The sequence below is a fragment of the Pogona vitticeps genome, chromosome 15, assembly GCF_051106095.1.
Source record: "Pogona vitticeps strain Pit_001003342236 chromosome 15, PviZW2.1, whole genome shotgun sequence".
Taxonomy (NCBI): Eukaryota; Metazoa; Chordata; class Lepidosauria; order Squamata; family Agamidae; genus Pogona; species Pogona vitticeps.
The window spans coordinates 4,531,030-4,543,990 of record NC_135797.1 but is presented as its reverse complement, the minus strand read 5'-3'; the positions used below and the strand labels follow the sequence as shown (position 1 = coordinate 4,543,990).

The 12,961-nt window shown below is 47.0% G+C and overlaps 1 protein-coding gene and 1 long non-coding RNA gene across 5 annotated transcripts; both read left to right on the top strand.

Annotated features, from left to right (window-relative positions):
• Positions 1-177: 177 nt before the first annotated feature.
• Positions 178-3,249, top strand: LOC144584952 (uncharacterized). Its single transcript, XR_013539453.1, has 2 exons — positions 178-1,803; positions 2,748-3,249. It is a non-coding gene; the product is annotated as an uncharacterized LOC144584952 (long non-coding RNA).
• A 1,173-nt stretch (positions 3,250-4,422) lies between these two features.
• Positions 4,423-12,935, top strand: LOC144584950 (GON-4-like protein). Of its 4 annotated transcripts, none has more exons than XM_078382281.1 (9): positions 4,423-4,641; positions 5,913-6,426; positions 7,561-7,707; positions 8,479-8,672; positions 10,000-10,074; positions 10,275-10,325; positions 11,028-11,078; positions 12,296-12,391; positions 12,783-12,935. In XM_078382281.1, the coding sequence occupies exons 1-9, from the start codon at positions 4,438-4,440 to the stop codon at positions 12,918-12,920; spliced, it is 1,470 nt and encodes a 489-aa protein (XP_078238407.1). In that variant the 5' UTR covers positions 4,423-4,437; the 3' UTR covers positions 12,921-12,935. The 4 variants fall into 4 exon arrangements, with proteins under 4 accessions (XP_078238407.1, XP_078238410.1, XP_078238409.1 ...); XM_078382284.1 differs by having other exon boundaries at positions 4,511-4,581; XM_078382283.1 differs by having other exon boundaries at positions 4,525-4,602.
• Positions 12,936-12,961: the final 26 nt, after the last annotated feature.

Here is a 12,961-nt window from a genome sequence, read left to right as displayed (position 1 = left end):
ATGTTTTTACCCCACTTTTCTTCCTGAGAAGGACCCATCCCTAAAAGACAATATTAGAAGCGAAAAAATTGCAAGTATACAAATGCTAACAAGGATCAAACAGATACTACACTTAAAAACAAACAGCAAACCAATGCAACTTTTATACATTGCCTTATTGTGCCTGATTTCTGGGGACCCTAATATGCTTTTCAAGGCGTGTAAGGTACATTTAAAGGGTGGTTTTATCACTGACACTCCCCAGTGAGTTTTCACAGTTAAGTAGGGATTCAAACCCAACATATCCGAGTCCTTGCCTGTCGCTGTAGGCGCTACGCCACACTGGCTGTCAATATTTAATAGCACATGTAAAATTAAGAGGTAGCATAGTTTGCCCGTTTCAGGACATATATAACAGCAATAAAATAAAACCAAAAGCTGTATTTATTACGGTGGCATTTTAAAGGCGACCGAGATTCATTTCAGCATGTATCATAAAAACGAGAAATCTTATAGCCTCTTAAAAAAAGTTAGAATTGACTTACCAAATTCCCACTGATTCAATGGTCCTACTCTAGTGCAATTTACCTGAATTTCCGGCCTTGATTTATTCCAGGGGCAGTTTCTAGTACCCCAGATTCCAAAAACTATACTGCTGTGACAGCTTTATTACATCAACCAAAAAATAAGTATGCCGGCATTGGAAAACAGCCGTGAAAATGTCACAATACGTTTTGTTTCAATGTGTGTTTTGTTGACATTTTCGAGAGAAGCATTTCTGGATTTTGTTTTACCCCAGCAAACACCACGATCTGAGAGTGACCATTTCCGTGCCTTTGTTAATATCAAATGCATCATCATGTTAAATTTAACAGAAATCCAGGTGGCTATGGAAATTATAAAATCATAGCGTGGTAGCAAGGGAGTCTAGGGATCGTATAGTCCAAATGGCTCCCCAAGTGATGTGGGGGGTGGGATGGGGGGAAAGGAAGGCCACTCATATCTAGTGCATCCTTACCAAATGGCGATCTAACTTCTGTTAGCGAAGGAAAACCAATTGCCTTCATCGTGTTAAATATCCACAGACTTTTTTAGCAATCAACCAACCACAATCTCTGCGTTTTGATATGTATATTTTGATGCTATATATAAATATTTGCAATATGAGATCTCTTATTCTTCTCTCTGATGAAGTGGACTTGTTCACAAAAGCTCACATTAAAAATAATAGAACAGCAGGTCTTTCAGAAGCCACCAAGTTTTTTTGTCTTAATTAATCTGTTTAATTTTGCTTTTTATTTTGCTTTTATCTAGGATGCTTGCCTTGGAAAGGAATCCGTTCCACTGTCAAACCGTTCTTGTCCTGAAGCTTCTTTCTAGTGTTTGATCCAAATCTTCCCGGGCTCCAGGCCCCCAGAAAACAAGGCTGCCTCACCTTCTAATCCATGCAAAGCAAATTCAAATAAGTGCAGATGGCTTTCGTCTGGCCTTGCAGCTTTCTCTTGTCCAAGAAAAATAAACCCAGCTCCCTAATTTATGGCTTCTCACTGACCTGGGCTTCGAAACTTTCTTGGTTATCTCACGTGTTCACCTCTGGACAACATTTTAGCTTTTCAAGATCCTCCTTCCTCGGTTCAGAAATGGGCACAGAATTTCTCATGAGATATGACCAAAGACAAATCAGAGAGAGTCACAGAGAAAATCTGGACTTTGTAACATTTGTTGATGTCGCCTTGAATTCCATCATCCTTTTTTTGGGGCCTCTGCATCCTAGTGTTTGACTCACTCCTGTGACCTGTTAGGGCCATTAGAACATTTTCAAAGGTATGAGCCACCTTTTCCATCTGATAATTTGTGTCTAAATGTAAAATTTAGAAAGATGTAAAATTTCCCAAGAAAAAAAAAACATTTTTTTTCTGGAAAAAAAAGACAGGGGAAAAGGGGTTTGTTTTTTGTTTCCTGGAAAAAAATGGAAATGTAGTGAAAACTCTTCAGTAGGGATGTAATTTTTCCCCCTTTTTCCAGAAAAAAAATGGGAATTTTCAGAAAGTTTACATCTCTCGCTTCACCCCTGTAGAAATTCTTGATTTCATTCTTTGACTCATTTGTCCCTGTTTACCTGGGCTCCCATCTGATTTCCTGTCAGCATCCTAGCTTCTTCGATCATTCCTTGCACAACATTAAAAATGTGCAATGTGAGTCATGCTTTCTCTTTAAGCTTTGGGCAATTTTGTCCCTGGGAAAAGAAAAAAATGAAGCCTCATAATTAAAATGCACTGTAAGTCATCCACTCGCGGGCTCGGCTCGGTGCGATTTGGCACCTGATCAAGTATTCCGGCAGCTGAAACAGCCAACGGGCTTGCTTTTTACGGAAAACAATTTGGAATGTACTTAGAACAGTCACACTGAATTTGGCCAAGGAAAGGCAGCTGGCAAACGAATCCTCTCAATTACTGATCATTACTGGATGACTGGTCTTCCTGCATTGCTTTGGTACTTTCCCCTTTATACCTTTGTTACATCAGCAGGCTCACCTCTAGAAAACATGGCCTGAAGTGCGATAGTGAGCTTCCACTGGAGTAGGCCCATTTGAATGAGTGGAACGTACTTAGTAAATCGAGGGGCAAGTTACTACTGGATTTCAGCCACTGACTGGTGGAATTCTGTTGTTTGGGGTGCTTTTCACACTTTGTTCACATGAATTAATAAAAATCAAGTAATTGTAAAACATGTTAAATGTATTTATTAATTTTATTTCTTTGCTTTAGATACTGCCCCATGAGTGCGAAGCATTATTCTGGGTGGTTTTCCGACAACAGATAGAACATGCGGCGCTAAATAATAAATACACAAGAATGAAAACCGGCGTAAAATAAGAGCCAGTGGCCCCCCAGGACAATGACCTGAACGGAAAATCGGAATCAAATAGAAACGAAAGGCATGGGTTGTTACAGCTGATCATTCGAGGTAAAAATAAATGGGGGGAAAAGAGGGCCAGGCCGGGAAGGATTTATTAGCTGAAAAAATGAAGGGGTTGGTTTGGATGCGATGCGAGGACGCTGTTCTAAGCTGCGGCATCCGAAGTCAGAGGGAGAGAAATGCGAAGTCAAGCCATAAGAAGTCTATGAGTGCCTGGGAAGCAGATAAAACAGGCTGGTTTTTCCCAGTCTCCCTCTTGCTGCCTTAAATGGATTTTATTCTAGTAATTGTTGCCCTGGTGGTATTCCATTGTTTCGGTAATAAACAGGCTTTTACAGATGTTGATCTTCCCTTTCTAATGCCCCCAGTGCTGGAGGCTGGACCTCATCCTGGCCAGTCCCAACTTTGGAAGCAGGAGGTTTAAATGAGGATGTTCTGCTTCACCAACAAGCGCCTCAGGTTCTTCAGCCGATGGGTTTGACAAAAATCCTCAAGAACCTGTTGATCTCTCTCATCTCAGTTGAGCGCTACTGTTTCTCGATACTGTTTCAAGGTAAATTAAAACATTACACAAGTATTCATAAATAATTTGAAAATAAATCCTAAACAAGGAATAGATTTGTCTGAGCCACATATATCTATTCCTTGTTTAGGATTTATTTTCAAATTATTTATGAATACTTGTGTAATGTTTTCATTTATCTTGAAACAGTGTGTGTGAAAATACATTAATTGAAATAATGAATATATATTCCTTGTTTCATTGCCTCAAATAACTATATATAAAGGCACATGCAATGTATAAAATCTATATGGAAACCTCTGCCTCAGATGACTTCAGGGCAGGCTGAAGATGTGGTTGGTTGAATATTTGCCAGATTTAAGGGTCAAATTATGATTGATTGTGGAAGAACTGAAGAGGGAAATGTACACCTATGTACATATTTATATACATATGTTTATATATACTGTATGTTTGTACATTTGTAAGAGTGACCGTCAAACACAAAGCCTTTAAGCAAAAAAATGTAGCTTCGGCTGTGCTTACAGTGTGTGTCTCTGTGTGTGTGTACATGTTACACAATTATATGTGTGTTTATATAATTATATACATACATATTGTAATACATACATGTTGTAATATATTTCTTTGCAATACATAATGGTGCTATTGATTAGTCCAGATAGGCGGGATATAAATCAAATAAATAAATAAATAAATAAATAAATAAATAAATAAATAAATAAATAAATAATATTGTCATGCAGTGGGACTGTATAAAATAGTCATCACAAAGCCTGTGAGAAGCCACCCTTATAAATACAATTATCAGACATCTAAAAAAAAACTTCCGGGGAGGGGGGGAAGGTTCCACCAGGTGACGTCATACAAAAAAAACGCACTTCGAGGCCACGTGACGCCTCCTCCTCCCCCTCCCGCCCAAAGTCACGTGCCCGCCTCCTCGCGCCCCAAGGTTCCAAGCCCCGCGCCTTCCGCCAAGATGGCGGCCGTTGCCCGGCCTTGTTCCAGCTACAAAAATGGCGGACTCCGCCTCCGCCTCTTATGTTTCCGCCCCTGGCTACTGTCTCTCTTCCCCCGTGGCTTCACTTCCGTTTCCGGTTGCAGGGAGCGGCGGGAGGGGGGAGTGCACCGGATTGGAAAATGGCAAGGCGGCGAAGCCGGTGCGGGGCGAAGGCGGGAATGTGAGGCCGGGCCGGGCCGTGGGACGCTGGGCTTGGAGGGTGTGTGTGTGTGTGAGGGGGGGGCGAACTGGTGCTGGGGTGTGTGTGTGTCTTTAAATGACTCTAATTAGCAGCCTCCCCCCATTTGGTGCCCTTTATGTAGAGGTGGACTACAACTCCCACCATCCCCAGCCAGGACGCCGAGGAGCATTCCCCTGCCCCTGCCAGGACTAGAACCCTCCTCCTCACCCTCAACCACAGTGGGGCCTCCTCCAGTTTGGTGCTCCAGAGGCTTGTTGGATTACAACTCCCATCATCCAAGCCAGGACGCCAAGCGCCAGGCCTTCCCCAACTTGGCTTCTCCCCTCCTCCCCTCAGGTATGTCAGAACATGAGCTCCCATCATCCCCAGCCATACGGCCGACAGAGGCGCCTCCTCCGGCTTGGTACTCCACAGGCGTGTAGGACTACAGCTCCCATAACCCTTGCCGGTGCCAGCTTTACATCCACTTTCTCCTACATAGGAAACTCCGAAGGGTATAGAGCGCTGGCTCCCATCATTCCCAGCCAATATAGCCAGTAGATTGGCTTTTCCCAACCCTCTGTATACGTTAGACAACAATTCCCATCATGCTAGCCAGAAGGGCTAAGGGTACCTACCTGGAGGAAGGCTAGCAATATATAACGGCTTGTTTTCTTTACCTTTTCATGCCTTCCACGAGACAGAAGCAGAGAGAAAGAAAAAAAGAAAGAAAGCTATATTCCTTATTGTTTTGGTCAAAGAGTTTAAATTCAGCTTCTTCTCATCCAAAATCTTATTTATTTCTGTTCTGCCAATTTAGAAGTACACATGTGTTTACAAAGATTTGTAAATGGCATGACATTTGTCCAAGATCATCAAGTAAGCGACCTTAATTGATACATATGATCCAGACAGCTTTGTTTCGTCCATGAACAATAATACTGTAGTAGGGGTGTTGGAAAAAAACAGAGGTTTAAGTGTGTTTGGCATACAAATGTCTGTTATCTGGTCTAGATAATGGATGCGCACAGTGGCCCTACAGAGAAGCCATCTAAGAACTGAGAAATGCTTCTGTATTGGTGGGACCTGCTGCTTTTTTTCTCCAGATAATAATGATCCTGTTTCATGAGAACAAGATGTGCAAAAGTTGGTTTTAATACAGGCAGAATATCATTAGACCAGCCCATCCTCTTAATAAATGAAGGGCCGTGTTCCGAACCATCGGAATCTATCTGAAAAGTCTTCCAGGGCAGCCCCACACACAGTGTGTCGCAGCAGTCTAGAACGTCAAACTCTTTTTATCTTTGCAGAGCGATGGCCGGAGAGCTTTAGTTGAGATATTCCTCTCTCCAGAGATGCTGCCATGTAAGAAGAGAAGAGCGACGCTGACGGACCCCGAGAAGGAGGAGCTGGGTCTCCCTTCCGACGTCCAGTCCGTTCAAATGGAGGCTTCCCTCTCAGGTGGGACTAGCCCGCTCGGCAGCCCTGGGCCGCACAAGGAAGGGCAGGAAGATACCATTTTGAGCGATAGGAAGGGCCTGCCTAGTCCTCCCGCCGGAAGCCCCCCCTGTTTGTCCCCTGCTCCTGCAGGAGACCAGTCTTCATTTGAGGATGAAACAGCGTTGCAGGCTGTTGTTCTGTCGGGAGAGACTTCCCAGAAGGGCTGCTTGGAAGGCTCGGAGCCCTCTTTGAGAAATGTGAAGCTCTTCCTTAAAGAAGGGGCAGATCTCTGCTCCCAGGCTCCGGAAGACCGTCAAGACTGCAAGAGTTCTCCATCCTCGGAGTTCCCTGTGGATAAGGAGGAAGAGAAACTAGACTGGAAAGGTAAGCCAGGGGCAGGTGCTCCTATGGGAAGAAGGGGGGAGGGAGAAGTGGCTTTGGTTCCTTATCTCAGCTTTTCAGGTGTCAGATTACAAGGTCTATCATCCCCAGCCAGCCTAGTGGCGATCGGGGATCATGAGAGTTGTGGGCCAACAACATCGGGGGGGTCTTGAGACTGGAAAACGCACCTGAACAACAGCTTGTCCATCATCCTTCATGGTATTTAAATGAAAAAGTAAGCCAAAAATTTCATGATCCAGTTTGAGGCCATACTTGGAAGGGAGCCGATGGGCGCAATCATACCCTAAATCTCCCGTATCTCCCTATATAAACCTTCATGGAGTTTAAGATCATTCAGAGGAGGCCTTCCTCTTGGCCCCATTGCCGGTGCAGTCATAGCTGATGGGGGACACAGGAGAGGGCCTTCTCTGTGTCAGCTCCCACGTTACGGAAGGCTCTCTCTCCTGAAGTCAGGCTGGCCATTGTCCTGTCCTTCTGCCGACAGCTGGAGACCCACTTTTTTAGCCAGACTTTTAACAATCATGCCTTTTAAAAGTTCAAACCATTTTTAACGTTTACTTCCTTTGGAATGATTCACTTGTCTTTTGATTAGCCTATCGTTTAATTGCTGTTTTAATGTTTAACTTGTTATGCTTTTAATCCTTTTCGATATGGGAAGCCGCCTTGGGGCCCCTGATCCGGAGAAAGTTGGCCTAAAAATAAAGTAGATGGTAAATAAATAAAATAAATTTGTTTGCTATCCATGTGTAAGTCAATCCGGGGCCTCACCTGCTTCTTCTCTGACCCCCAAACCCTGCCGTGTGATCCCTATACATCTTAGTTGCTTCTGGACTCCGTCCAAAGGTGTGGGGCGAGCTGCTACCGTCTTGCCATCGCTCAGAGAGGGCAGGTGAACAGCAAAGAGGAATCCGGGTCTCAAGTTCCTGACGCTCAGCATCGTCTCCCTTGCCGAGTGCTGGGCTTTGACGGACGCCCAGCGATCGCTGCTCTTTAGCACCCGACCGTTCTGCGAGAATCTAATTTAAAAATTAGGATTGCCCACCCCCACCCAAACAGCATTCTGGAAGATGCCGTTATTATGCCGGTTGTAAATATTTTTTCCTCTTTTGCTTCTAGCTGGCGACGTCTTGCCGAAACCCGAGGCTGATTGGGAGGCGGGAGAGGGTCGCCCCGGTGGGAGGGCGCCAAAGGCCGGGCAGAGCGCTGAGTTGCCCCAGGAAGCGAAAGAGGAAGCGGAGGAGACGGGATGGTTTATCCCAGTGGGTGAGTGTTTAATCACCTCTACAAAGTGTAACGTGAAACGGAGACCAGACACAACCCCCCTGGAAGGAGCTCAGCTCTGTTTCCCCTTCTTGGTAGTGGAAAAGTCCGAAGCTCTGGCCCCTTCGTGCTTATTCTGTGTACGGTATGGGAAAGGGCGCTTCGGCTCCTGAGTCTGGATCCGGCCCATGGGGGGGTTTCCCATTCAGGCTCACAAGCTGCTGCTTCGGTTCATGGGAAGCCCTTTCTAACCCAGGGACCTCTTGCATGGGGTGTTTGCTCCGGTTTTTCCTCATATTCAGCTGAAAACTGGCTTTCTGTCGCTCGAGCCTATGATGACGTGTCCTTCCCTCGGGGGTGATGGGGAACAGATCCTTGCCCCTCTTCTGTCTGACTACCTTTCAGGTATCTGAACAGTACGATCCTGTCTCCCCTCCATCTTTTGTCCTCAAGGCTAAACATACCCCAGTTCTTTCCATCTTTCCTCCGAGGGCTTGGTTTCCAGGCCCCGGATCCTCCTGGCCGCCCTCCTCCGAACTGTCTCCTGTTCGTCAGCATCCTTCTCGAAGTGCGGGGTCCAGAACTGGACGCAGGACTCTCTAGTTAACCTTTAGACTCTCCAGGGGGAAGGTTGCCACTGAGTGCTGCATCCCGACTCTGAGGAGTTTAAATTTCCCCCCGATTCTGTTTTTGGTCCTCTAAGTCGGTCAGCGGACCCAGCGTTGACCGACTTCTCCGTTTTTGAGGGCGCCCGTTTTGTTTCTGCGTTCCCAGAAGAGCAGGAGGACGGAGGGAAGCGGAAGAAGAGGAAAGCAGTGAAGCGGAAGCGAGAGGGCAAGGGTCCCGAGGGAGGGGAGGAAGGGCCCTTGGCTTGCGACCTCAAACTGGACGACACGCTGGACCGGACTTTGGAAGACGGCGCGAAGCAGCACAACCTGACCGCCGTCAACGTGCGGAACATCCTCCACGTGAGTTGAAGGCCGGGAGGTGGTGGTGGTGGTTTCCGGAGAAGAAAACCAAGGTCTTTTAGATGGATGGCCCCTTCGGCCCGTCTACCTAAATGTCGTGGCAAGGAGAACCGTAAAAGAAAATCATTGCCAGCCTGCCGGTCTTGGATCATCATCATTCCCTGATGGCCCAGAAAGAAACTCCCTTCTCCGCTGGGCCCGTCGTTTGTCTTTAGGTGGTGCGTCCTCCGCGGTAGTCAGCTTGTAGCTCCCGAAATCCCCTGCCCTTGGTCACGAAGGCTTCTAGGATTTGGAAATTCAACAGCGTATTGCGGCAGTCCGGCTTAGACGGGAACCATCGTCCGTAGGCCTGGTGGCTTTATAGCTAGAAATGTCCGAGAACGCTGCCAGAGGTTGGTGTCATCTGGTGGGTGAATCATCATGGTCCCCGTCATCATCCTCATCCTTCAGAACGATGAGGACTAGAATCTTACTATACGCGTGGAGGACGTCTACCCTTCAGATCTTGTTTTGAGGAGAGAGGGTTCCAGATTGGGTCCCTGATGTCTCCAGTTGAAAAGATCTTGTGTTGTGGGGGAATGTCGTTGAGGTCCCTGGCTGCAGAACCAGAGGTTGGGAGTTTGATTCCATCACTTGGCCTCCTTCACAAGAGCTGGACTCAATGATCCATAGGGTCCCTTTCCAGCTCAATACAGTGGTGCCTCGCTTAACGAGGATAATCCGTTCCAGCGAAATCGCTGTAGAGCGAAATCCTCATGAAGCGAAATAAAAAATCCCATTGAAACGAACTGAAAACCTGTTCAGTGTGTTCCAGTGGGCTGAATAACTCACCGTCCAGCGAAGATCCTCCATAGGGGCGGCCATTTTTGGTGCCTGTAAAGCGAGGAATCCATCCAAAAACGCAGCGGCGAGCCATTTTACACAGTGGGCGTGTGGGCGGCCATTTTGAAGCAGCCGATCAGCTGTTTTAAAAGTGTCGTCTGGCAAAAAATTGGTTCCCGAAGCAAAACAGTAGTCATATAGCGGTTTTGTCGTTTAACGAGGCAATCGTCAAGCGAGGCACCACTGTATTACAATATATAATATTATACATTGTAAAGTAATTAGGAAGATCTTTCTTTGCCTGGAGTCCCTGGAGCTGCTGCCGGTCAGAGTGGGTAGAATTTTGCTAGAGGTATCAAATATTTCAACCTTGTTTGAGGAAGCCTCTTTTCCCACCGCCCCCCCCCTCGACCCGGTCCGAGTTACGTTGCTGTTCAGGGCCGGCCTCTTCCCGTGTCAGAACGACGCCAGGTGAAAGGATTTATTTCTGTGTCTCTTGCCGCAGGAGGTGATCACAAACGAGCACGTCGTGGCCATGATGAAAGCCGCCATCAGCGAGACCGAGGACATCCCCATGTTTGTAAGTTCTTCCCTCAGCAGGGAAGGTCGCTCCCTTCCTGGTGGCGGGGGGGGCGCACGAGGTGGAGAAAAAAAATAGCCTAGACGGGTCGGGTTAGCGTTTGTGTTGTTGTTTATAACGGAATAAAGAGCATTTTTCTCTCTCTCTTTCTCTCCCTCTTCTTGTTCTTTTCCCTCTTTCCCTCCCCTCCACCTGCTTAGGAGCCCAAAATGACTCGCTCGAAACTGAAGGAAGTGGTGGAGAAAGGCGTGGTGAGTAGACAGGAATTTTCATACAATAATTGTGTTGGAATGGGCTTGTGAGGCTATCAAGTCCAACCCCCCCTGCTCGAGTCAAAGCAGATCGGACAGAGGGTGGCCTGATTTTCTCATGGATGCCTCCAGCGCTGGAGCGCTCACCCCCTCCTGAGGCCATGGGTTCCATCATCATACTGCTCTAACAGTTAAGAAGTCTTTCCTGATATTTAGCCAAAATCTGGCTTCCTGTTGCTTGAGCCCATTATCGTGTGTCCTGCAACTGTTTTGTACTGGTTCTGGGCAACTTTGAGACACTTCCTTCTTCATTGAGGATGAGGATGCATGACTTTGGTGGACCTTGGATCCGGGACCCTCAAAGGGTAGCCCCCCTCCCCAAACAAACCAATTTATCTCTCAGAGATGGCGTCGAAATTGACCCCATGCAGTGTTCGTTGCTGATTCAAAAACCTAACTTATTCCTTCTTTCAGAAGGGGTCCTTCTAGGGAAGCTGTTATACACCTGTGTTTCCTTTTTTTGTATTTTTCAAATATTTCCCCCCCTTCTGAAATGTATTTGAGGAAAGTGGAACTTCTCTATGGAAGGAAAAATCACAAATAAAGGAACTGCGAAGCAGAACGAGTGAGAGAAACTCTCGCGCTTCCTTGTGTTGGCCTTGATGACCAAGAAGCTGAATTGTGGTTATTTTTTTTCCTAAGGTAATTCCCACCTGGAATATTTCTCCCATCAAGAAGGCCAATGAACTCAAGGTTGGTTATTTGCTTATATTTTAATATTTTTACCCTGCCTTTCTCCTTAAAAAAGGACCAAAGGAGGCTTGCACCATGAAAAGACAGCATTTAAACAACAAATGCTAAAAAGAATCAAACAAATAACATACTAAAAAAATATGCAACACCAAAACACATTCAGAGCAGTAAGGCATAACCATCATTTAAAAACCTCACTTGGCCAGCTCAGTCCCTGAGGGAAAGCTTGCATGAAGAGGAAGGTGTTGGCCTGCTTGCAGAAGGAGAGCCAATATGGGGGCCAGCCTGTTTTCCAGTGGCAGGGAGTTCCAGAGTCTGGGAGCAGCCACCGAGAAGGCCCTCTCCCGTGTCCCTACCCAAGGGCACCTGTGAAGGTTTTGGGACCGAGAGCAAGGCCTCCCCGAGGATCTTAAAATCTGAGGGGATGTGGGCCTTAAGATAGCTTGGACCCAAGCTGCTTCGGGCTTTCTGGGTCATATGTTGGGCTGCTGGGGGTATTCTCACCGCCTTGAAATACCCTCTACCCCCAGCCGGCTGAGTTGTTTTGGGACCGACAAGGTTATGTCGCTGCTTTCATCCAAGTTTTAGTCACTCATTCTCAGCCGTGGCTTTTCAAGCTGTATCTAAATTTCAGCATTGTTTAAAAGCACTTGGTTATCCCAGCGCTGGACTTACATGCCCTGCCCGACCCCTTCTGGTCTCTAGATTGAGAAGCTTGTACTCAGATTTCTGTACTCTTCATTTCTGAATGCTGTGGCTATAATATATATTGGGCGTTACATCAGAATGAGCATTTATTTTCTTGGCTCAGGTGTCATTTCCTAAAATGCGCCGCTTGTGTATTTGTGGGTCGAGGATTCAGAGGTGGAAAAAGGAAGCATCTTTGTTGAGGACTCTCGTATTCCTCTTCCCATGCATACACACAAGTCACGAGAACCAGGAATATCTTTGGATTTTGCCACGTCTTCTGAGACGATGCGCTCGAGGTTGGATCCCTGGTATCATTTCCTCCTTTGAGATTTTACACCTAGAGAAATGAAGATAAAATTATGTTGAGGTGCTAATGACAAACTTGCTGTTCCTACAGGCCCAAAAAGTTTCGGTGTTCTGTTACGTTCACCAGTGACAAGGAAAAAATGTGGTTTTCTGGGTGGGCTCCCCTCCTTGCCTTCCTGCTCTGTTTTTCTCCTCTCACGCCTTCTGTTTCCGGCCCGTAGCCTCCTCAGTTTGTGGACATACCCCTCGAGGAGGATGATTCTTCCGACGAAGAGTACCAGCCGGAGGAGGAAGAAGAGGATGAGACGGCAGAAGAGGTATTGTCTCGGGCCAGATTTTGACGCCTAAATTCTGGTTCTTGGGGACTCCCGCCAGGGACCGGCAATATGGCTAGTCTGGGGCCTGTTTTAATCCTTGCGAGGCCGGCTGGAGGCTGTATGCCGCACAACCGAAACCTTTGCGCCCATTTTTTTTTAAGTCCAGGTAGTGGGGGCCACCACCGAGAAGGCTCTGCTTTTCGTTCTCTCTGGTGGCACTGGGTCATCGTGCGATGTTCAGAAAGCAATTCCTCTGGCCCTCCAAGCCTCTCAGGAAGGCCTTCTCTGGCATCTGCCTTCCCTCTCAGCTCCCCCTCGGTCTGCCGAGAGAGTGCGCCCTTGGGGATATGGGTAGCTAATTAATGTCTTGACGCTCCTCGTCTTTTCACAGAGCTTGATGGAGAGCGACGTGGAAAGCACTGCCTCGTCGCCCCGGGGGGGCAAGCGGTCTCGGTCGGGGCGGTCGTCGGATGTGATCGAGACGGACGAGGACGCTGCCGCCCCCTTAGAAGTGAGTGGCACCATTTGAGGTGATTCACAGGGCGGAGGGGCATCCGTGAGACACGTCAG

Bases quoted from the DNA above. Each gene is read 5' to 3' on its own strand.
- LOC144584950 (XM_078382281.1), top strand. From the start codon at position 4,438: ATGGCGGACTCCGCCTCCGCCTCTTATGTTTCCGCCCCTGGCTACTGT. The intron at 4,642-5,912 runs GTGTGTGTGTGT...TTATCTTTGCAG, and splicing joins TGGGACGCTGGGCTTGGAGG to AGCGATGGCCGGAGAGCTTT. The intron at 10,326-11,027 runs GTGAGTAGACAG...TTTTTTCCTAAG, and splicing joins AAGTGGTGGAGAAAGGCGTG to GTAATTCCCACCTGGAATAT.